At 37.6% G+C, this 25,638-nt stretch overlaps 1 protein-coding gene across 1 annotated transcript in view; it reads left to right on the top strand.

Annotated features, from left to right (window-relative positions):
* The window catches only part of ptprn2 (protein tyrosine phosphatase receptor type N2), a 134,763-nt gene that overhangs the window by 73,686 nt on the left and 35,439 nt on the right, over positions 1-25,638 (top strand). The window contains 1 exon segment of the mRNA XM_030123116.1: positions 3,241-3,305. Coding sequence (XP_029978976.1) covers positions 3,241-3,305 — 65 coding nt within the window.

Here is a 25,638-nt window from a genome sequence, read left to right as displayed (position 1 = left end):
GCATGTCAAGGAGTGGCAACAATGTTTTGAGTCCTTCTACAGATTGATGATTGGAATGGCATTTTCCTCTGACTTCACTGAGCCCTTGATGAGATTTTTTTTTTTTTTTTTCTTAATGTAGTTTCTGTTGCTTTATAGGAACTAAGTGAATGTGGCTTCAGTCTAAGTATATTCCCACACTGAGGACTGTAGGTAGTTTGATTATATAGTAGGAATATTTAGAGGCTGCATTTTTATAGGATATGCCAGGGTCATTACATAACCACATAACAACTCATGTGACATTACAGCTCGTTTTTAGTAAATTCAGGGAATGAATGGGAATAAAAAGGCCTATTATTACATTTTGAATCATATTCATTTTTACATAGGCTATGACAATATTTTTTTCGCTGTTCAAATTGTACGTTGAGCATGTAATAAAATATATATAAGGTAAAAGGTAGTTAAAAAACACACAATTTACTACCCCTGTTCCAAAAAAGTTGGAACACTATATAAAATATAAATAAAATATAATGCAGTTTTTATAAACCCATACTTTATCCATATTAGAACATAGAAAACACATCAAATGTTCCATTTTAAGAAAAAAAAGTTCATGTTCAATTTTTCAGCAATGCATCTCCAAAAAGATGGGACAGAGCCATGTTTACCACTGTGTAGCCCACCTCTCTGCACTGTTTTGGAACATTGTACCTGCAAAACTGCAGCAAACTAAGACAATATAATGTATAAAATATGGTTTTCTGGTCAGACTTTACACATCCAAACCACATCGACACAACCAAAATTTACCTGCTCTTTATTACAGATTGATTGGTTGTTGTTTTTTTAAATTAAGTTGTTTAGGTGAAGTCATTATTATGTGTAGCTGATGTTGAGTTCATTCTCACAGTATTCATTAAAACTGGATTAAATAGGTCTTCTGGCATGTATTGTTTTTATGTATTGCCCAATAAATACTTTTTTAGTTCAAGGCTTGTAAAACTGTAGCACAATTGAACATGCATAATAAAAACCTTTGGCTTAACTGTGCTTTTCAACTGCTGAACATCAGATGATTTGGCTCAATATGACTCGGAAACGGCGCAGATCAAATGAGCTGCGGGGATCAGATCTCGATATTAGAGATCAGACTAGATAGACTCAGACAATGCCTATTAAAATGGCCGGAGGAGCCTCTCTGAAATCAGACCTGACATCTCTTTTCCACAGTCTGTCAGGAGTATTTGGTGGCTAATTTGAAGCTTACAAAATCTGTGTGAGTGTGTGTCTGTGAGAAAAAGAGAAAGAGAGTGAGCTCCGGTGGGAGGTTAATATAAGGGGGTGACCAAAAAGAGATGCTGTGGGCTGTTATCTGTACAGTCAGTGACAGAACAAGTAATCCATTCGCCGTATTCTCACCGCGGTCCACATCTATCCAGTTGCCAGTTAATGAGCTCTGCAAGTACATTGTATTTACATTTAAAGTGGCTGTTGTGAGGCTGTCATTTCCCTCGGTTTGATTGGAGAGTCCTTAGCTTTGATTCACAAGTAAATACTGACCTTCAGGCTTCTTTGGTTTCACCATGAGTCGGTTAATGTCAGCATGTCAGTCAAAACCTGAGCTGCAGCCGCTGTGATGTGCACCTACATATGAGTGTGTACGTGTGTGTTGATTCCACGCTAATCTTTCGTAGTTTTCACTCATGATGTATTGCGACCCAAGAGGGGTCCTCATTAGGACCAAAACGTTGTGTGACCTTTTAGCGGCTTCGCTCCCCCCACCACCTACGCCCTCACCCAGCTGGGCCCAATTACCTTGCTCATTACCCCCCTCCTAAATAGCAGGTACAGTAACTATCTATGGAGGAGCAATATGTCTGTGACTAAATATAGGGGTGGCAACATAAAATGAAAATGAGTTTCATCTTGGAGACATGCCAGTTGAAGACTTTTATCCTCTCACTAATGGCAGAAGAGTTTGTTTCACTTTTTTCTCATCTGTCTCCTTCTCCAATGTAGTATTCTAATTTAGCTGCGGAAGAGACTTAGAATGTATATTTGACCTTTCCAGCTCTCTCACAACCGTCTTTATCCTCCTTTTAGCCATCCCTCAGAAAGCCCTAGCTGACACCTAAAATATAAGATGTCCCCTTCGCTGCCATGTTGATGACATGATAGGATGATCAATGTTTGCAGGATCCTTAATAACCAGAAAGAGAAAAGAGGAGAGGGAGACAGAGAGCGGGGGAGATGGATGATTATCCTAAAAGTAGCGTGCTTAATTAGATGGAATGCTGCATACATTGTGGACTGAGTGGAATCATTGGGATAGATTAAAATACTAATTAAACAGGCCCTCGCCGAATTTGGAGAGCGAGGTGGGGTTCAGCTCTTCAGGGTCATTTGCATAGCCTTCATCTGAGGAAATGGGATTTAAAGGACCTGCTCTCTTTCTCTGTCTCTCTTTAACTCTCACTTTTTTCCCCCTTTTCACCGTTACCAATCACATTCACATGCTAACAAACTCAATTAAAATTATGCTTCATTTTTCCCTTTCATTCGATAATTTGGCATAATCTATTAAGGCCCCCTTTGATTTTGTTTTTCAATATAAATGTTTCCATCAAAGTGAGGAACAGGCGTTAAGCACAGAGCCGGCAAAATGTGTGATCTTGGACGATGGATATTTAACATTGCCTCTCTTTGGTTTGATTTGCATGAGAATATCTTCCGTGAATAAAGCTGTGGAAATAACATGCCATATTTGATTAGATCAATAGATCTGAGGATCAGACTTGGGTGGTGTATTAATTACTGCTAGAACAAAGGCCGGAGCTCAAGTTATTGTGTGCTGTGAATCTACAAGTACTTCATGTGCTTTCTGGTAATCTTGAGTGGCTCTGACTCAACATGTGTGATGATAATGGTACATTTTTATTGACAAACTTGCATGCTATAATTTCCTACACCTACATTATCACTCTCAGTCGAGACGTCTTCTCCAAGTGCCACCTCGTTCTGCTGTCAGCCTGCACACAGCTGTCTCACCCCGAAGACTGCTCTCCATGTTCTGTATGTCTGTGTGGGATGGTCATTTTCTATGACCAGTTTGACATCTGACTCACCATGTTACATCCATTGCATCATTCTCGGTTTCACTGACCACTTGTTTTGCCTCAGGAACTGAAAAATCTGCTACTTTGTCATCCGCTGCTCATACTCACTCCACCTCTGCTTTTGTCTCCTGTGCAGTCCAACAGAAGCAGCAGCTGGAGAAGGAGACAGGCCTGAAGATAGTGGAGGCTGGAGTTAGTGATGTAAGTTATACTCACACTAAAAATATCTGTTGTTGAGCTCTGTGTGTGGGTGTGCTTGTGATTGTGTGCGTCTGCTGTCTTTGGGCTCATGGGACGGGAATAACTCTGTGATTTCGATTTATCTTGGAAGCCGTATCACACCTGCAGCTTTTCACTTGTGCAGCCAAACACTAATCTTTAGCTGCAATGAATTCCAAACACATATCCTTTTTGCGTTCATTACCCATATTCATTTCCTTTAGGTCTGTAAGAGCTGTTGTCACCATGGCAAATAAAGCTTAACAAGACAAAAGCCTTATGCATTTTCTGAAACTTAAAGTAAGTGTGGATCATCGCTGCAGAGCAAGAATAACCAGATTATCTTGAGTGCTGTCACTTTACTGGGAGTCCTGATGCTCCTTTGACATATTCATTGGAAAAAAATTAAGAGAAGAATAGGAGGACACTCAGGCTGATGCAGATGAAAGGAGAGCAAATGTGTATTCATCCAATGCTGATAAATATTCATATATATCAGAGGTAAGGATCTAATCAAGCACCCATTGATGCATCATAGCCCTCTATGCTTGCCTGGTAAATGAGTTTCTCTATGGAAATGAGACAGACAGCCTTAGACCCCTGAGCTGCCCTGATCATGAAGCATGCTGGGAGCTAAATGGATGTGGCCTGTGCGTTGCAGGACAGTTGCCACTGGCAACAACCAGTCACACACGGTATAGACAAGATCATTTTCCCTGCGTTAGTCCTTTCTATGATGTCTCCCTTTTAGTGTCACTGCTTTTCTTCGCCCATCTGCCTCCCACTTATATCTTTTTAGCACTGCATTTTCTCTCATCTTCTTCCACATTGTGTCTTTATCACGTTCTTCTCAATTATCTCTGATTCACATTTCTCTTTTTTTTTCCACAGTGACTTTTGTCCTGTTCTTTGTCTGCCTCTCCTCGCTTTCTTTTCATTCTTTTATTCCCACTCAGACTGATTCCTGCGCTTAGCCAGCACTGGTACAGGGCTGTGTTTGTCATATTGGGCCTATTTGTAGATAATTAGCTGCAATAATAGCCTCTCTGCAGGAGCCAGGGTGAGGGAGGGATGGATGGAAAGAGGGAGGGAGGAAAGGAAGAATCTGTCTTCCACCTCATGGGGAGAAAATCTGCGCCAGACTGTGTTTGTACAAATGCATGTTAAAGGAAGCACGGCATTTACTGTACTACAAATAAAGAGTTGGCAAAGTACAAACACTGAAAACTCTCACGAAGCATTTATCCGCAACAGTTCTAATCAGGATGTGTTGATCTCACCAGTTTGTATCCAAGAAGGGGGAGAGTTGAGGGTAAGTTGTAGAAAATAGTAGCTTTTGACAGGAGAGCCTGTAGAGTGGGCTCTTCAAATACATTAGTTTAAAAGGTGTTAAACCAAAGCCTGCTTTTACTAAATTTGTAGTAAATTGACCACATTTATGAGTAAATGCAAGCTGGAGGTTGCAAAATAGGTCTTTCTTACTCCACTCATTAGGGGCAGTATATTGATAATACACTGGATAAAACTGCCAGTGGATCCATAAGAGGTATAGTGATAGAAATAAAGCAAAGCACAAGACGTAGTGCAGCCGGAATGCTCTCCCAGAGCTCATACAAAACCATCACTGTGGTCGGTATCATTAAGTCTTATCACTGACAACACCCCCCCGCCTCCGTTTTTATTTAAGAGGTGACAAATGACAAAACAGCTTAGAAAGATGTCCAGATAGTGCGAACGTCAATAGCAGTAGATGCGGACGAGGATAAGCAAATGTCAAAGTGGGGGGAAGGAGACATCAATCAATAGGCAGAGCAATATCTACTCCATTATAGATTGCCAGGAAGTCAGCTTCCTAAAAGGGTGGAAAAAAAGACAAAAAAATTACTTCTTTGTTTTTAAAGGTAATTTATGTGTGAGTCATAAGCAATGCATCATTCTTCAGAGGCAGAAGTTCCACTGATCCTTTACTTCTGCTATATTGAAAGTAGAAGTGCCACAGTTTAGAAACACTGCATTGAAAGGAAAAATCCTGTATATAAAATGTGACATCAAAGTATTGTCAACAAAATTTCCTTTAAGAGTAAAAATATTCATTATATAGAGCATATCATATTATCAAAATAAATGTGACTGTTTTTGTCACTACTTTTTAGCTTATTAGCTTACCGGCTGACAGACCGTAAGCTATTGCCGTCATGCGGCGTCCGTTGTCGTCATCGTCCGTCGTCCGTTACAAAAATTTCAATCGTCTTCTCCTCCGAAACTACAATTCCGATTGACTTCAAACTTGGTATACAGCTTCTTTATGATGGTGTCAGTAAAAGTTAGTGAAATTATTTGGATCCGGATCTGATTCTGGATTTGGTGCCACTTTGAAAAATGTCCCCATTATAAGAGATAGGAAGTGGATCGATGCATTAACTCAGTAAATATAAATGATATCAAGTTGAAATTTCTACAGTCAGGCCCTGATGAGGAGATGACCAAAACATAATGGCCGCATGCTGATCAGGATCTTCTTCTGGGTCCGGGAACTTACGGAAAATTTAACATGGGCCCTTATGGGGAAAACATTTCAATCGTCTTCTTCTCCGAAACTACAGTTCTGATTGACTTCAAACTTGGTATACAGCTTCTGTATGATGATGTCAACACAAGGTATTGAAATTATTTCGATCTGGATCTGATTCTGGATTTGGTGCGACTTTGAAAAATATTCCCATTATAAGAAATAGGAAGTGGATTGAATCAGTAAGTATCAATGATATCAAGTTGGAATTAGAGTTTTTTACAGATCTGATTGGAATATGACCAAAACATGGGCTATTTCTGTAATATAATAAATACACAGAACTGGGTGATAATAAATGGCATCTGGATACATTTCCCAAAGCTTTTAATTTGGCCGGTAAGCTACAGGGCCATTGGTCCTATTTTTTTATGTCATAGTTGATGTGTCACCGGGTAGATTTGTTGTACAAAATTGTACCATACAATCACGTTTTGTTGTGTACTCAAATACAAATACTTAAAATTCATGTCCAAGTATTGTAATTGAGTACATTCCACCTTGTGTCTCATGTAAACAACAAATCTGACAGATAAAGCCGAATACTTCAGTTCACTGAAATCCACTTGAGGCTGGTTCCAAAAGGAAGTCAGTCCCCATAGTGACCCCGTGTTAAAATACACAGTGTTACAGCACAAATAAGCATGTTTAAAGCATTGATGTAGTTGTACTTGAGAAGTTATGCTACAAGACCACCAGATGATTCTGTCATGATATTGAAGGTACTTAATTACAGTGGAGAGCTGAGGCCCCGCCCCTTACAGTTCTGCCACATGAGACTTGATTGTAGAAAAAATTGTGTCAATTGCAAGAGACATTTTTTTCCCATATGAATGAAGCAATTATTCACATATTTACATTTACATTTACATTTATGCATTTGGCAGACACTTTTTTCCAAAGCAACTTAAATTGTACAGCTGTTTTTATGTCTTTAATTTCTTTTTGTATTTTAGTCTATCATTTTGCTTTTTTATTCTTCTGTACGACACTGTTTTTAATTGTACAGCTGTTTTATGTCTTTAATCTATCCTTGTCTTTTATTCTGTTATTTTAGTTCTTCCCCTGCAAAACAGTGAAATAAAAATACCATATCATGTATGTTAGTTAGCTTTGAAGATAACAAGTGTAACGTGAGGGTTTGTTGGCGGTTAATGGTTCACTCTATAAAATGAGACAGTACGACAGATACAGATCCCTTCTTGAACAGTGCTTTCTTTACTTTTCACACACATCATCTACCATCATAACACTTCCTGACACATATTCTCACATGACTGAACTAACCAATCAGGAGCTAGTAGTACTTCAATTGGTAAATGTAAGTGATTTAGAAAGGCAGATTCAACAGATTATCTTAGCTGCTTGTATACTACAAATGAGAATATTTAAATATGTAAATGTGTAAATAATATTTCTGCAAACATAAATGTAAATAATTAATTGGGTAACACTGTCAATATATTTTTTAACTAGAAAAGCACTTGAAGAGCGCAGACCTCCGCCAAGGCAGATCAGTGCCCCACCCCCACCCCTGATGTCTGTCTGTCTGTCTGTGTGCAAGATAACTCAAAAAGTTATGTACGGATTTGGATGATCAGTGGGGGGCCACTGATCTGCCTTGGCGGAGGTCTGCATTCTCTTTTCTAGAAAAACACTCAGAAAGCACAGACCTCTGCCAAGGCAGATCAGTGGGCACCCATGCCCCCCCAGCCCCAATCACCACCAAAATTTAATCATTTGTTCCTTGTGCCAGTATCAACATTTCCTGAAATTTTCATCCAAATCCGTCCATAGCTTTTTGAGTTATCTTGCACACAGACAGACAAACAAACAAACAAACAAACAAACAAACGCCGGCAAAAAACATTACCTTCTTGGCAGAGGTAACAAATACATGAATTGACTTATTGCCTGTAATATGAATTTACTTCACTGTTAAACCTTATATTTCTTCAACATAAATTACCTTAACTTCTGAGCCTTACACAAGCAACATCATCATAACTGTCTTTTTCCACAATGTGTTCCAAGTTGCTGAAGACATCTCAGCTGTTTCAACATGACTAGACTTATTGTAATTTTCACTTCTTTTAATACTTTGTACCTCCCGCCCAAAGAACTGTCATGGTGCAATCCTGCGTTACCACAGACCCCTCCCTCAAACTAATTAATTGTCTTCAGCTGTTAGTATCGCACCTGAGTCTGAGCTCCATTAGTAGCCTATTTAAGCAGATCCCCTGCTCAGGTGTGGTGCTGGAACATTCTGCTGCTGATACCACTTCACCTAGACTCTGAATTCACTTCTCTCTGCCATAACCCGGGCATTCTCATCATCACCCCCAATTTCCTTGTTTTCACTCTCAGGTTTTTTTCTTTTTTCTTATTCAGGTTCTTGTTTATTTTTATGTTAATAAACTGTTTACTCTAGTGGTTTTCAACCTTGAGGATGGGACACCACGTGGGGTCGCCTGGAATTCAAATGGGGTTGCCTGAAATTTCTAGTAATTGATTAAAAAAAAAAAAAACTTACTATAAAAAATATATGGTGAGTTGAGAGAGACAATTTCAATACATAAAAGCCATGTCAAACTGTGAAGCTGAAACTGAAGCACTGTGGTACTGTTTATCTTTCAAATGTTCATTGTGGTCGGTTTCAGATGCTGCAGCTCTTTCATAATTCATAGTTTGAATTATTGTTTGTTCAGTATTAATTGTCAGCCTCGTAAATCCAAGCTGGACTGACTGTACATATCCTGACCAAGGAAAATAAAATTCTCACTTTGTGCAGTAATCTACACCTGGGTTTTCTGCCTCCGTCCATAATAATATACATTATATAGACTAAATGTCATCTAAAATTTATGTTTATTTGCAACATAGTATAGCAAACTATTACATGATCAAAAACAAATGAATTTTTGCAAAAAAAAAAAAAAAAAAAAATCACCATTTTGAATGTCTAGGGTTGCCAGAAATTTGTGATGTTAAAATGGGGTTGCGAGCCTAAAAAGGTTGGTAACCACTGGTTTACTCCCTTCAGTACCTTGCATTTGAATCCATTCGTTCACCCAATATGACAAGAACACTATTAAGTATGCTGAGGTCATGTTTGCTTTGGAGTTACAACAGGTGAGACGACAGATGCAGTCCACTGAGCCATTTCACATAACACTAGACGCTTTACAACAAACTGTGACTTTCTTGACTTGTAAAATTTGATTTCAAAAAGACAAATATCCAGTGTGTATATGGTGATTGAAATGGTATCAAAAAACTATTTATCACTATTTAATGCCGTTCATTTTTTATCCAATGTTTGGTCATGTGGGGCAGGACTTTAATTCAACACCTGCCTTGACCTTCTAACTTAGCTACGTAACATAATGTTAACGTTTTTCTGTATTGAAGTGCATGGTTTGCTAAATAGAGTATTTAAAATTGCTCAAGTTGACATTACTACTATTCAACACCACTGTATGTGATGACATTCACAGAGGAACAGAAATTACTTGGTGGAATTTCATCCAGTCGCTGATCTGAACTGAGATCTGCGCTATTTGTGAAAACCAGAAACTCAAATGGGGATTTTTTTTCTGCAGCTATATTTTAATCCTGCAACTGTATAAAAAAAAATCTCATGGCCAAAAGTAATTCATAGTTGACATGACCTCTTTGCAGTGTTAACTCTAACTGGCTTCACTGTTCTCTCCTGTCTATTTTCATATTGCGCTGAAACCATACAAACATCACATATATGAGTTCTGTTATCAGACCTTTACTATTCTAAATGTGCCAAATAAACCCCGGCAGATCGTTGCATACACTGACATTCCCGCGACGCCATTCCCCCTCGCCTCCTCATATCGTCTTCGGGGCAGAAGGGGGGTCAATGAGTCACCCCCCTAGTTGGAAACAGCGCCCGGGCAATAGGCAAAAGGGTTGCTTTTGCTGGCAGCCACAGACACAGCATGGCTGGTACCAGTGGGGAGTGTGTAGAGGAGATGCAAGGGAAAAAAGGCAGCCTCAGAAAGATGTTTCAGAAAGGGAGGGGCATGTGAGATGCTTTTTTGAAAGCATTGCTATGGTTACTCTTGACAGACAACAGAAAGAATATTTTAGCATCCTTATGGTGTATATATAAGGCCAAGGGGTAGAAACATAAAACATGTAGAAATGCAGTGATGTGTAGCACAAGATGCATCTAAATCCACATTGAGATTCAGATTTATTTGCACACCATGTTGACTGATGGGAGGTTAAATGCTCTTAAGTCTGATGGGTTTTAATGGTTTAATGACACAGCTTTGGGCACTGATGAAGTTAAAGTGCATGGAGGATTTTCTCTAGATTAACAATTATATTTACGGTATATATTTGACATTTATAAGGCATTTCTGTGATGACACTAGACAAGCCAAGCAGAAACTGATGCAGCACAAACTCTCTATTATGAACTCTGTAATAGTCTCTGATTTACCTGCTAAATTAAAATCAATTACCTATAAAACCCAATGAGCTGCGCATCTGTATACAAGCAAATATTTTCCCATTGTCTTCATCTAAATATTTTCTAATACAGTGAAAGGAGGATGCATCTCTGCGTCAGTCTGCCTGTATGAGATGGTCCCCATGTGATTAAGTTAGTAGTTAAATTGAGATTCATTGACATTTTGACAGCGGTCTCATGTTCGAGATAACTCTGGCAAACTGCTTATGTGAAGAGGCTCTCATTAAGCAAAGAATTCCCTCAGCTGCATGTCAACTGATTATTCAACCACTAAATGTAAATCATATATGGCAGGCGGGGAGTCTCTTCTCGGTTTATGTGTATTTTTTTTTTTGTTTTTTTTTGTTGCGTGTGTGTGCGTATGAACAAATGTGCAGCAACTCTGCATTTGTTTCTGTATGTTTGTGTGGCTACAATGTCTGTCCCAAAAATATAACATGTACAGTAGGCCTTTGTGGTTCTTAAATGTGGTTCATCAGACCAACACCAATTTGTAACCAAATGCTAATTTTACTATTGGGTCAAAACACGATATTGGAAATGTCTCTGACGGGACATTTTAGAGACAGTTCGACAGATTAGTGTTGCTAAATGACCCACATTTTTACTTTTATATTCATTTTTGCTTTAGTTGGACCATAAGGGATTATCTAAAACAGGGGTGTCGAACTCATTTTAGTTCAGGGGCCACATCCAGCCTAATATGATATAAAGTGGGCCAGACCAGTCAAATAATATAAACAATACGACAAGAACTTTTGAGTGAAAAAAGTAAATTCCGTAAAATAAAAAATACACTTAAATATGCTTAAATATCCTACAATGCACACAAAAATACACTTAAATATGCTTAAATATCCTACAATATGCACAAAAATACACTTAATTATGCTCAGAAATCCTACAATAAATGCAAAAATACACCGAAATATGCTTAAATATCCTACAATACTCACAAAAATACACTTAAATATGCTTAAATATTCTATAATACACGCAAAAATAAATATGCTTAAATATCCTACAATGCACGCAAAACTACACTTAAATATGCTGAAATATCCTATAATACACGCAAAAATACACTTAATTATGCTTAAATATCCTACAATACATGCAAAAATACACTTAAAATTCTGTAATTAAAATGTTTACACCTACGAATTGTACTTGAACATGAACAAATATGAACAACCTGAAAATTCTTTAGTAAAATAAGTGCAATGTTAACAATATTACACCTTAGTTTATCATTTATACACATGAATCACAACTTACAGGTCATAGTGGATCTACAAATACACAAAATATTAAATAACAGGGAGAATATTTGTAAAGTTCCACATACTTCTCTTCAGACATTTCAGATAGTCACTTTTTTTTTTGTAAAAGACTAGTCTGTAAATGTGAATATTTTTGTGAAATTTTACTTTTTTTTTTTTACACGAAAACAAAGAGACAAATTTACAGTTCTCATTATTTATAGTTTATTATGATAGTATTTTACTGGTCTGATCCACTTTAGATTGAATTGACCTAAAATGATTTTAACATCCTTGATTGTTCATTTCGTCAATGTAAATTTTTGCATTTGACAAATTCATCCCAGGGGCCGGATTTGGCCCCCGGGCCACATGTTTGACACCTGTGATCTAAAACAAGGAGCTACTTTATATTGAAAAAAATGTTGAAATGGCAATCAATTAAAGTTTGCTCTCTGATGGGACGTTTTTGGCCACTGGTATTTTAGGCTAAAACTCCAACTAAAATTTCTCTTTGGAATTTCATTTAATCTATACCAATGCAATTCATATTGCAAGGTATAAATATTAAGAAGTAATTAAGGTATAAATAGACCAGGTTTTTGTACTTTCTTTGGCAGCATGGGCTGTTGAGTGCAAAAAGTCATTATCTCTGATGGGACATTATCTCTGACGGGATAAGTGGGGACTATGAATGAAAATTAGCATTGGCGCTAACTCCAGCATATTTACATGTTTATACTGAAATGGGATGTATAAATGTGTTCATTAATGTGCACTGTCCAGCCTAAATGAAGATACATACATACATACATACATACATACATACATACATAGATCTCTGATGGGACACTTTTGACCACTATTTAAAAATCTGAAAACAAAGGTAAAAAAAAAGACACCATTTTGTAGCTAATGAAATTTATTAACATGAGTACTTTAAAATAACATTTCATTACTTTATAAACATCACCCGATGCATTGTGCTGACAGTATTTAAATAATTATAATGACATCAATAAGGCACTATCATCTCCACAATATGACACTACATGCAAACTTTAGTTTCAAGTCATGTCAGGTTAGAAAAACTGTTAAAGAATGTCATGATCTTATGATACGAGAGTCTAAAACTCACATTATATTTCTAATCAAAGGGCCGAGTGCAGAGGCACAGTCTCAACACTCATCTCCGTGAAAGGTCACATGTAATGATGACCCCTCACAATGGATTTGAAGGTTGTCTTTCCAATATCCTGTGCTATAATTAATGCCAAGGCACATCTATATGAAATCATTATAAAAGGCTTTGTAAAAAATACTATACTGCATCAAATTTATTCTGTAATTGCGTGTAGTTTGTCGATTTAAAAGCTGTAATTTCAGGCTGCAATCAGGCCATTGAGTGTTATATTTCCCTTTAGTATCTACATGATTGAGCTTGCATGATGGATGGCTTCATCACAAAACAGCAGAGAAACTAACTGTTAAAATAGAGATATAACGTAAAAACACAAATGTAAAAGTAATCTAGAGTAACTTTGGAATTACTGTCTCTTCATCTCCATCATTTTTTTCACAATAAAACACAATACAGTGGAAAATATAATCAACAAACTTGCCATCACCCTCTGCGAGCATGTGATCCAGTAACTTGTGGATGAAGTGCAGGGACGATCATTTTAAATTAGCATTTTGTTTTGGTGGAACACTTTTCACATAAATATTTATTTCCACATTTCTTGATATTATGCACATGGTTATCAGGCAATATCAGTGCATTTTGCTTCCCTTTAATCTAACCAAGCCAGAATATTGTAGCATGTACCACTTAATAACAAATACTATGTCAGCAAATGCAATTCCCCCAAGCGAATGGGACAAATAATTTCAGCAGGGACTTCAAAGGGAACCACACTGACCATTTCCTACTAGAGAGAAGAAATAGACACACTCAGCCTTAAATAAATAAATAACTGTGATAAGAGTTGTACAAATTGATCTTGTTGCAGCGTGGATATACAGTATGCTTTACTTCAAAACATGTTTTCCTGTGCGTCTTGGCTTCTTTTTTCAAGCTGCGCTGTAAGAAAATATATTTTTATGTTAATTTGTGGATCTTATTCTCTTTTTAGCGTGAACGTCGTTAAATATAGCTCCTCAGATAAAATGAGAGCAGCCTTTTTACACTGCGGGGTGGATGCTATCTGTTGTTTACCATAGTGTTTGTGTGTGTGCGTGCGTGCATTTGTGCTCAGTGTGTGTATTTTGTATCAGCCAATCAATTCCACATTGGGCCTCAATTGCCTTTTCAACATTGACAACCTATCCAATCTCCTTCAGACACTGTAATAAACCCAAACAATGAAAAAATTGCCATCTATAAAAATTTCAGGAGTGAAGGAAGGCCAATCTGGCTGCTTTAAAAGTGGCTAAAATGCCATTACTGTGGCAGATCTGGATGTGAAATGTCATATTGGAGCAGCCCCACTGTGCCTGCAGCCCTGAGTAACGCTGCCTCTTTGGAGACTCCAGCTGCCTCCCACTGATGAAAGACCGTCCAGCAGCTCCGTTTCTCAGCAACCTTTTACCATCACCTGACCTTTGGACTGCAGAAATGCCTTTGATACCATGCCATGCAGTTTGGTATTTGCCTCTCTCTATATCATGACGTGTGCTCTCCCCCTGGGTAAGGGTGGTCTTGTCTGTTTTTAATGAGTGTCAGAATGTAAAGTGTTTACTCTTCTACCTTCTGGTTCTTTTATGTTCCTGGGCCTTTGTTAAAGATAGGTACATTTACTGTGAATAGTTGACAGTGGTATTTTTACTCCGCTTGTTGAAGGGCAATGCTTCTTTCTTTTGTAAAGTGTTAAATAAGAGGCATTTTTCTGGTGTACTCATCTCTGCCTGGAAAACACCTCAAGGCTAGCATGGCCTTGGAAGTCTCATATACTTTCAGATCAAATTAAAGTCAATATACACTGATCAACATCACCTATACACTGCTCTAAATTGTGTCACGGAGTTGTTCAGTGCTTTAAAACACTTTTTTCTATGATTTTTCCTTTAGTGATTTCACAAAGGTAGGAGTTGTTTTGTAATTCGCAGACAAATGACAACAAATTCCTGTCATGACTCCTTTTAGTTTGAGAAGTTGTATCAGGAGGTTCAGATCATTTTCTTTAAGATGCCAGAAGACTTGTGGTTCTTTATATTGAGCATTTTTTGTTACTGTATTAGCTAGATATGACCCTGTTACAGATTTATATTGGCGTGTATGATCACATTGGCCAGTGCCAACCAATGTGAAAACTATTTTTGATGGAACATATAATGCAGAAAAAATAGCCGTATTTTTTGTATTCATGATTTTTATTCAGTCTGCAGTTTAATGTTATGCACCCTTTATATGCAGTATCACAGTCACAAGTGTCTGATAATAACATCTGAGAGATCATTGCAGAACATATATATCAAACAATATCAATACTATTTTTACCCCTCCCCCCAAAGGGCAAGGGGTATTGTTTTTGGTTCGATTTGTTTATTTGTTTGGTAACACTCTGGCAGCAAATCTATTGGTTGAATTCTTACCAAATTTGGTTTATAGATTGCCAGTGACCCAGAATAGATGCCATTACGTTTTGGGAAAAGTAGGTCAAAGTTTCCATTTTTTATGAATTATTTAAATCTTTTGTTTCCCCCATTAACTTATAATGGGCCAAATTTCACATGTCTGCAGCAGCAAAACTGTTGGTTGAATTCATACCAGACTGACTTTATAGATTTCAGTGACCCAGAATGAATCTCATTATATTTTGGGAACAGTAGGTCAAAGTTCAATTTTTATTTTTATTTTTTTTATGAATTTTTAAAATCTTCCCATTTATTTATAATAATGGGCGAAATATGTGTGAGGGGTGGAGTTTGTTCTGCCTGGCACCACTTGTTTATTTTTGTATCAGTATTGGAATTGGCCCTAAAAATTCACTATCTGCATCTACTAGGGCTGAACAGTTTGTAAAAATAAATAAATAAATAAAAATCATATTTACGTTAATACCAGTACCGAGATTTGAGTTTACATGAATGACCATCAAGGTAAAGGCACAGATTACATTTAGAAATAACACAAAAAATAAAGGAGCATAAAAGACAAAATATAAGAATTAACAGTTTAATCAACCTTAAGTCCTCTGAAATTTTGACTTTATTTGCAGCCTGAAGCAGTTATATATAATGGCAGACAATGGAAAAGCATTGGAAACTGACATGCCTGAGCATTTTATGATAAGTCAAAAAGTATGCCATTGTTCAGATTTGTTATTGGGTTAGAAATTAAAGATGGGTTATGTCTTTTAAAATGTTGTCTACATAAAGCTACTCTCAAATGTGTTGTAAATTATGTTGTATTTTCTAACCACACCACACCTAACACATGGGAACATCACCATGCACTTGGCATGACAGAGGGTGGTGCATCTCAGAGAGCTGTAACACGCCAATTTGGTTGTAATCAAACCCTCATTTGCCAGATTAGTCCGATCCTACCAGGCCAGATCTTCTATGGATGATAGGCAGGAAGGGCTCATACAGTAAAATATTTTTCATTCTTCAATGTGATGCATTTCCATCGACATTGTCATCGTAATTGCACAAGTTGATTTTATGATTAAGAGTTCAATTCAGTGAATTACCTCAGCCAAGGAACAGCAGAGGTTATGTTTTCATCAGGGTTTGTCTCTTTGTCTGTTAGCAAGATAACTCAAAAAGTTATGGATGGATTTTCAGGAAATTTTCAGGAAATGTTGATACTGGCACAAGGAACAAAAAATGATAATGTTGGTGGTGATCGGGGGGGCTGATCTGCCTTGGTGGAGGTCTGCGCTCTCTAAGTGCTTTTCTAGTTAACACTGTCAATGAATGTTTTTTTTCCTTCCATTTGCCACATACTCCATCAATCCAAATTGAAGACCATATCAAGACAAAGCGTTGCCTGTTCTTAAAATACATCGTAGCTACATCAAGGTTCTAATAGTTTTGGATTTTTCATTATAGTTTAGTTTTATTTAGTTTGGACTTTTTTTTCTCTAATTCAGTTCATTTTAATTAGTTTTTAGAGCAGGTTTGCTAGTTTTTATTAGTTTTAATTTTTTTCTAAATGCTTAGTTTTAATTTAGTTTTTGTATTAATTTTAGTTTTGTCGTCTCTTTTCTCTTCTTCTCCGTCGTATTCAAATAAATCCCACACAGGACTCTGCTGCTTTCTCCCAACTTTAGTCTCCTTGTTTCCAGGTAGAGTGAGGACCAGAAGACGACTCTAAACCACAAGTGACCACAAGTGACGGACTGTCAAGTGTCGTATGGTGACAGCAGAGAAAATTGCTTGAAGGAAATAAATCGATTTCATATCAATCTGACTGACAAAGATGAAAATGAAGGGAATTTTATCCAGAATTTTTATCCGTTTTAGTTAGTTTTGTAAACACACAATACAGTTTCAGTTAGTTATGTTTTTTTTTCTTTGAATTATAGTTTTTATTTATTTCAGTTAATAAAAATGTTTTTTGAATTCTAGTTTTCGTCATTTCGTTAGTTTTCGTTAATGATAATAACCTTGAGCTACATTGCACTTGCTACTGTAAGGGAAAATATCAAAATATACCTCTTCTTCTGATCTCCTGTGTGGGACATTTGTCCACTGGAGATTTCTTTACCTGTTTTCACACATACAAGCCAGTTAACGACATACGCTTTTTTGTGAGAAGTACAATATTGCAGTGTTTATTTCCAGTGCATCTCCAACACACCGCTCAGAGATGTTGGAGCTGATAGCAGTGGCCCATTTAACTCAACTACTTCGACTCCTCAAACTGAAATTTCAGATTTTTTGGGAGTGAGTACACCAGATGAAACGAAATTCATCTGCAAGATACTTCCATGACTCTCACCCTCAAAGCAGATTTAATGGGTCCAATCCTTCACAAATTTGTGCTGAAGTCAGAGTCTGACTGGACACCCTGCTGAGTGCCCTCCACCGTTGCCACAGTGTATTCACTAAGTGGCAATCACCCGTCTAAAATCATGGCGCTACATTTATTTTTTCATGCGCTTCATTTTAGGGGAGTGTCTACTACATACCAATATTCCCGCCTTTTTTAGACCATAATGTAGTTTAATTTTGTTTGTATATGACAACACAAGCACATCCTGCACTTTGATTGCATATGGTAATTTTTTGACTGGTGTCTGGAAGTGAAAGTAGCTGGGTTGAGGGCTGGCTGCCTGGGGGAGGCTGAGGGTGGGGGGGGCCTGTGGTGTCCACAGCTGGATAGCATGGCAGAGGTTTAAATGTCAGCGTTGAAGGCGGATGCGGATGCCATTTGGCCTGACAAGCTGCATGCCAAGGGACTGGCAGCGGGATGCAGGGGCAGGGTGCTCCCGGTCCCGGCCACAGAGCTCTCACCTTCTGCCATTTATCATGCGGCTACTTCCATAGCGCATCTGGCACCTTAGCACTGACAGTAGCAAAAATGAAAAACATTGCTACAGGCTAACTAGCAGCCCATGGCAATGTTTGTAACATCACAACCAAATTAGGACATGAGTATCTGTTTGAATAATTCACTCTAGTTTTGCATTTGTAATGTTTTTTTAGGGAAGTGAGTTAAGTTGAGAGGAGTTTTTGGCTGAAAGTGACAGTGTAAGATAAAAGAAATAATCATAATAATAAAAAAAAGTGTGTAATCCAGAGCCTTGAGCAATTATTATCTTTGTTCCTTTGGTTGATATTCAATAATTATCGCACCTTTAAAATAGGTTTATAAATTTATCTTGATGATACGAACACCTAAATGAGTCTTTTTAGCAAACACGGCATTTTCATTTTGGTTGATACGATGCAGTGGATTAATTATTGCTGAGTGAACATACAATACAGAAACCACTTTGCTCTCAGTAAATTAAATGTAATCAACTGTCATATCATTTTTATTGACTTTAATTGACTATAATTGTGAATGCTGCTGTAACTGCCAGTTACTTTCTGCATCACAAGGTCAACTAAATTGTCTGATGAGCTGTTATGGTCTTTTATATGATGACCTTGACTTGGGGGAGGGGGGGGAGGGGGGGGAGGGGGGGGGGAGGGGGGCTATGAACATCTTCCATCTGTGGTGATAAAGCATGAAATGAAACTAAAGCCACCCTGATTCTAAATGACTTGAGTACATCTGCTATTTGCATTTGCCACTTAAAAATTCATCATGTTTTTACTATTTTAGAACATATTTTTAATTTAAAACGCTAAATGAAGCAGATATTGTAATGTAAACTATTTAATTTAGGGTCATCCTCAGAAAACCTGTGATTTTTTTTTTTTAACTGTAGCTGCAGCCAAACTTACCTTTTAATCTTATTGAATCACATTAATCTGACGGAATTCAATAGCTGAGACTAATTAGCACCTTTAGCCATGCACTGAAGACCTTTCTTTAATGTGTTTGCTGTAATATATGTTGTCTTTCATCCTAATAAATGATGCAATAATTGCAAATGTGACATACATGGGAAAGTAAAGAGCAATGGTAGAGATCAGATGCCGGCAGTGTGCTGTGAACTGAAGAAGAGCCCTGCTGTGATGAGACTTTCACTTTACATATCACACACATGTACATATGTACGTGCTTATTTACATTTTCAAATGAGCACATATCGGGTGTTAGCTGCAAATCTACAGATGCACCTAACACCTGATGTTGTGCAGGTGGATGCCATTATAAAAATAGAAATATCTTCATGTATCTTCTCGCTGCCAGTTTGCACAGTGGGTACAGTTGCATGTATAATACAGCTTAAAAATATATAAAACATGTGATACAAATAATGCATTTCCCTACTGAGCCACATATTTCTCCAAACCTCATGTACATTTTACTCAGACAACTGAACTAATCCTTTTGCCAGTCACTTTTTTACTGATTACTTTTTAGAAATAATAACAGACAAGATATGTACTTTTTTATAGTTTAATCAACATCAAGAACAAATGGAAGGAATTACAATGGTGGAAAGAACAAAAGGCAACGCGGATCCATGAATCCATGCAATCACGTCAGTCACAATTCATTACAATATTCACTTTGAAGATGGAGAAAAAAAAAATACATCATCACTGCCTCACAAAACAGCATACAGTGTAATTATGTTTGTGGGTGAAAATAGGCTAGATTGATTATATGCATTTACAATAATGAGTAGTCAATGTATTATTACGTTACAGAGCCATCAAAATCTTGACATAAATCATAATTAATTCTGCCATCAGAATTTCTGATCAGCCACACTTTGTATTGTTGTCAAAGGTTGTGGTTTGAAGTGACGGGAGATGTGAGCTCCAAACACACGCGGCTGATACCGTACTACAGCTGTGGCAGAAGGCTCATTAGGGATTCACAGAGGTTTCTGTCGACGGGCAGCACTGCTTGGTTTGGCTCGGGGGCAGAGTACTGTTATAAAGCCACTGGAGCTGTGAGACAGACAGACAGACAGACAGACACACAGGGAGGCTGTGGCGCTGGGCAGCTAGAGTGTCAGCTCAGTTCGTGCGCAGGATTGTTTAGCAGTGAGAGGCCCCTGACTCTGTCCCAGCTGATTGGTGTGGCTTCATTAGCATGGGCTGCGGCTCCTCCGATTAGCAGTAATTAAAGAGAGAAATCAGAGCGCTTGCCTCCAGTCCAGACACAGCCAGTGCCTGTCAAGTGAGATCGCCGTGAAACAGATCTAGCGTTCCTGGCCGCCTGCCACCCCCCCACACTCCCCTCCCTCCCCCCTCCATCCCTATAGTAAGCGTCGGTCTGGAGCAGAGGTATGGGGTGTCACCGCCTGTGCCAAGTTACCCTCTAAGTAACCCCCAGGGTTACACAGGCACACACGCCTCTCTTTGCGGGCGCATGCTGGGCCAGCGTTGTCATGGTGATAACAGTGGAAAATGTTTAATGAAGACACTGATGAGAATTTATGAGGCTGTGGCTGTGTGCATTTACAGGGATACGACCCTTAGCCTATCACACACGGCGCCCTGTGGCTCTACATCTATATCTCCACTTACACAAGCTGGAGCTGATCATCGGGGCGTATGCTCAGACAGGCGGCCTCAATATGCCACCAGTCCAGCAACACCAGGTACAACTGGAGATGCATGGCTTTGGTTGTACAGTGAAGCTGGTCTGAAGTGAATAATCACAAATGTATATTGTATTGACTGACATTAGACTAGAAGAAGTCACTCTCATGGGGTCTAAGAAAACAGCAGTACGCTTCAGTATCAGTCATGCTTGAGAATTCCTGTAATAGTTTATATGAAAAGATTTGTAACAGATAGTTGTTTTTTGTGTTGTTTTCAACCCACAACCACAACATAGCTGTGCTGTAATCTATCGTCAACCAGCTGAATCATCAACTCCAAAACCCCTACTGAACGAAAACAGGAAGTAGTGTCACTGGATTTTGTTCATTTGGATTTTATACTTTATGGCAGTAAATTTTTAATATTATGACAATTTTTCTAAGATTAAATATAAATAAAATAGCAGTATAGTGCCTTGCCTACAGTGTAAACAAACAACACAGTGAATCCTAACCCCTTTATCATGATTTTTATATATGTCAGATTCCTACCAATATACAAAATGTCAGAAATGAGACCATTAAATGCACTTAAATTGTACATAAGCCTAATAGCTGAACTTAACCAATCCAATCCAACTTTATTTATAAAGCACTTTAAAACAACCACAGTGGACTAAAATGCTGTACAGAAGATTAAAAGTGCAGTGAATACAATTAATCAAAACATTAAGAAACTACAAAATCAAATAAATAAAACAAGTTAAAAAATATAATAACATAAGCTAAATGTCAACATTGCAAGAGTGTCAAAAAGCCAAAGAGAATAGGTGGGTTATCACCATTTGCTAGTAGTACTTTTATCAGGACTTTTCACTTTGAGGTACTTATTTAGAGGTTTAGTCCTTGCTTTGAGAATTGTCTTTTTCCATTGGGACTCCAACCTCCTGTATCTGCCATAAACACCACCAAAGGTTTTGCCGAAAGCACCATACTCTGCTGCAGCTGAAGGGCTCTTATAAATAAGTCACATTTTATTTTATTTTTTATATTAAGTACACTGCAAACTTTAGTGCGAATACTGAACTGACAAGTGCATTTTTGAATGATAGCTGGCGTGTGAAGGGCCCTAGATACTGTGCATACCTGTTCATCTACCGTGAAGGAACAAAGTCATTTTTGACAGTTTATTGAGGGTGTCATAAACTGTACAGATTGTCCCTTGAAGCAAATTTGTGATATTGGCTTGACAGATTCTGTAAGATGGTGTTTACTTTGTGTTAGATTGCACGATTATGTGCCATAAAGTGCCATTAATTCTTACCGTGACTTGGTATGTAGGTGACAATTCTTAGTTCTTTGGTTTTACTCGCTGCTGCAGTTACATTAAAAAAAAAAAGTGGTCATGAGTTTCCAGAAGTCACTGCTGAGACAGGAATGGCTATTGACAATGCTGCACCGCTTGGCAACAGGTGATCTACAACCTAAAAATACCCTGAAAAACTCCAACCACACACACTACGATCTAAAAGCAGCCGCTGGTGATTTGAGTCACAGGTGATGGCAGCAGCTGGCTTGACTCACATCAAGACACAACTTTGTGTCGCAGAGTCCGAAAACAGCTTTGTCTTGACGTGATTCTTCGGTTTGAATGGGTCTTTACGTGTTTGTAGACTTTTTGGGAAGGTTATGACATGCAAAGGTGGTCATTGACTCCAATTACACTGGTCAACAACAAATTTATTGTTTAAGTTTTTTGAGCTGATTTAGGATAATTTTGGTGTGCTGAATCCAAAAATCACATTCATTTTGCTCAATCAGGTCAGCTTTCTGAACTATGCTACATATTGGCTTTTTAACATTTTTGCTTACATTTATGGGCATTTTCACATCATATGATACAAAATTCTTTCATATTTCTTGCAATAAATGAGTTCTGAAGATTTTATTTTTGCCAATTTATGATTAATGGTTTTTTTAATATTACAGGTGAATGAAATGGCTTCGACTAGAAGATCTTGCAAAAATAAGTCTGACGTATTCTGCTACATCTGCGGTGAATACACCATTGTACCTAACAGGAATCAAGTCACAAGTTTCATAAAGTGTGCTTACCAATCTTATTTTGGTATTAATTATTATATTTTGTGAGAAGATCAAATTTTTCAAAATCAAATTAGCAAAAAAAAAAAACCCTGACCTGATTGAGAAAAACAGATGTCATTTTTGGATTTAGCGGTGCAAAATGGTCCTAATTCAGTTGAAAAAACCTAGACAACTTGCAAAAAACATTTTTTTGTGACCCAGTGTTATCTGTCAAAAGGTGGCAAACTCAGACATGGTTTTCTTTCCCTATTGACACCGGAAAAGCGAATTAACTGTCATCCCTGATGATGCCATGATGGTTCAGTACAGTTGTAAAATCAGTCACACCGATTTACCTCTAACATGGTAAAGACCTCAGTCAATAACACTAGAGCAGGACTGTCAAACTTATTTTAGTTCAGGGGCCACATTCAACCCAATATGATCTAACGGTGGCTAGTAACATAATAACAGTGAAAAAAGTAAAATTACATTATGAAAGTATTTACATCTATAAAGTTTCCTTAAAAATGTATATAACATGAGCAACAGGAAATTTCTTAATAAAAATAAGTGCAATTTTAACAATGTTATACCTCAGTTTATCATTTACACATGTACTTTACAACTTATAGATCACAGAATATCTACAAATACACACAACATTTAATAACCGGCAGAATATTGTTAAAATTACACTGACTTCTCATGAGACATTTCAGGTTGTTCATATTTGTTCAGGTTATTCATATTTTGTGTGAAAGCATAGTTTGTAAATGCAAACATTTTTATAGGCTTCTACTTTTACACTAAAACAAAGAGAAAAGTTTGTAGTTGTCATTATTGATAGGTTATTATGACAGTATTTAACTGGTCTGATCCACTTTAGATCGTATTGGTCTGTATGTGGAATCTGAACTAAAAATAATTTTTTTTTTTTAAACTTTATTTATAGAACATTTTGAACATTTTATACAGAGTGATGCACAGCATGAGGTGCAAAAATATAGAACAGACGTCAACTGCCACACCTGAATGCCAACTCCCCCATCCCCCAAGGCCAGCCACTCAAAACCTCAAACAAAAGACAAAGAAATAGTTAAGGAAAACAATTCAACCAAAAGTTAAAAAGGAACTAAAAAGATTTGAACACCATTGATTGTTAATATCTTCAGTGTAAATATTGTATTTCAGAAATTCTTTGGCGAGCTGGTTTTGGCGTATGTTTGACACCTGCGCACTAGAGCTTCTATCCTATCACATGCAAAGGAGAAGGAACAGTTTCTTTTTTGTAGTTATGATTACATATTAATTTTATGGTGCTAATGGAAGAGGTATTATACTGGACCATGACAAGCCAAAAAATAAATAAATAAAGCAACTATTCTCTTTCCAGTGTCAAGTATCAACCTTTAGTTCTCCAAACATTTCATACCAGCTGTACATTTTTTGAAACTGTGCCGGATATCTCACTTGTGATAAAGGGTTTCGTTACTACTGCAGCCTCATGTTCAAACAGCCATTGAGAAATACAGTATTTCTTCCAGATTGTATATGGTCCGAGGTGTGGAGAGGACGCATCCCATTGAACCCATGAAGTTGCTCAGTGCTCTCCTCTGAACACTTCTCTTTGTCCCTTCACTGTCAGTCTCAGTATCAGAGTCTCCCAGCCCACTAAGTCTCCTGTGACTGGGGTTTCAATTATGAATGCTACCTTTGACTACCTCTGTTATTTCGCAGCAGCCCACATATCCCTGCCTGCCACCACTCATGTGTGACTTGATGTATTGTCTCAGTGTTTTCCCCCCTTTCAAAATTAATTGCAGTTTTATCTCTCCCCAAGATAAAAAAAAAAGCCTGCCGAGAACATAATAGTCTAAAAGTAGTGTGGATTCTATTCAAACAAAACAATTAAAACCTTGGTGTTTTTCTGGCTGTTTTTGACTCAGGACCCGTCGGGTGAGATTTTTAGTGCCGGCTCTTCTTTTATCTTTCCACACAATAGAATGAAGTATTACCTTCAATTACCTTTTCATGATTGGGTTGTGTTTTCGCAAACTCAGATCACATTCCAGACCCGGTCATTTTATTTGGCATCTAATGACTTTTCACCTACAGTAGTGTAATATCCCCCATGTCAAAAATTAATTACATCTTGAAAATAATTTTTAACACTGTGATTAACCCAAATCGGACTTTGGTAAATCAAGCAACAGTGCAAACATCTCCTCTGACACTGAGATGAATTTCGAGTTTCATTTCTGAGATGTGAGCACCTTTGGTAACTTTGTCTAATTAAATTTCCCTGGCATATTAGCAAACAAGAACATTATCCTTGTCTGACATATTGCTATTGTCAACACAGCTGCAGGTAGAAAAAATCATTAGTGTCAACTAAAAGCAGCAGGGAATTACAGCTACACCTTCAACAACTAGAGAAAAAAAAGTTAAATGAATCAGATAAACTTTCACAAACACATTAAAGATAAAGGCTGGTATCTGTTGGAATTAGCTAATGCATTGAAGGAGAACATCAGAACTAAATTTAAAGCTTCAATAACCACTCGGTTTAGCTTTACTGAGTGCTATTGGCAGAAAAAATATTTTTAGTACATAAAGTGGCCAAAAGGAGGCTTTGGCTGTGATGATCACTCAGCACCAACAGATGAACCCCCAGATTAGTCCATAAAAATGGTTTGTTCATTGCTACAAACCTATTTATCATAAATGATCAGCGTGCTCACTACATTATGCATGTTAAAGT

The sequence above is a fragment of the Sphaeramia orbicularis genome, chromosome 20 (assembly GCF_902148855.1).
Source record: "Sphaeramia orbicularis chromosome 20, fSphaOr1.1, whole genome shotgun sequence".
Taxonomy (NCBI): Eukaryota; Metazoa; Chordata; class Actinopteri; order Kurtiformes; family Apogonidae; genus Sphaeramia; species Sphaeramia orbicularis.
This window is presented reverse-complemented; position numbering and strand designations above follow the sequence as displayed.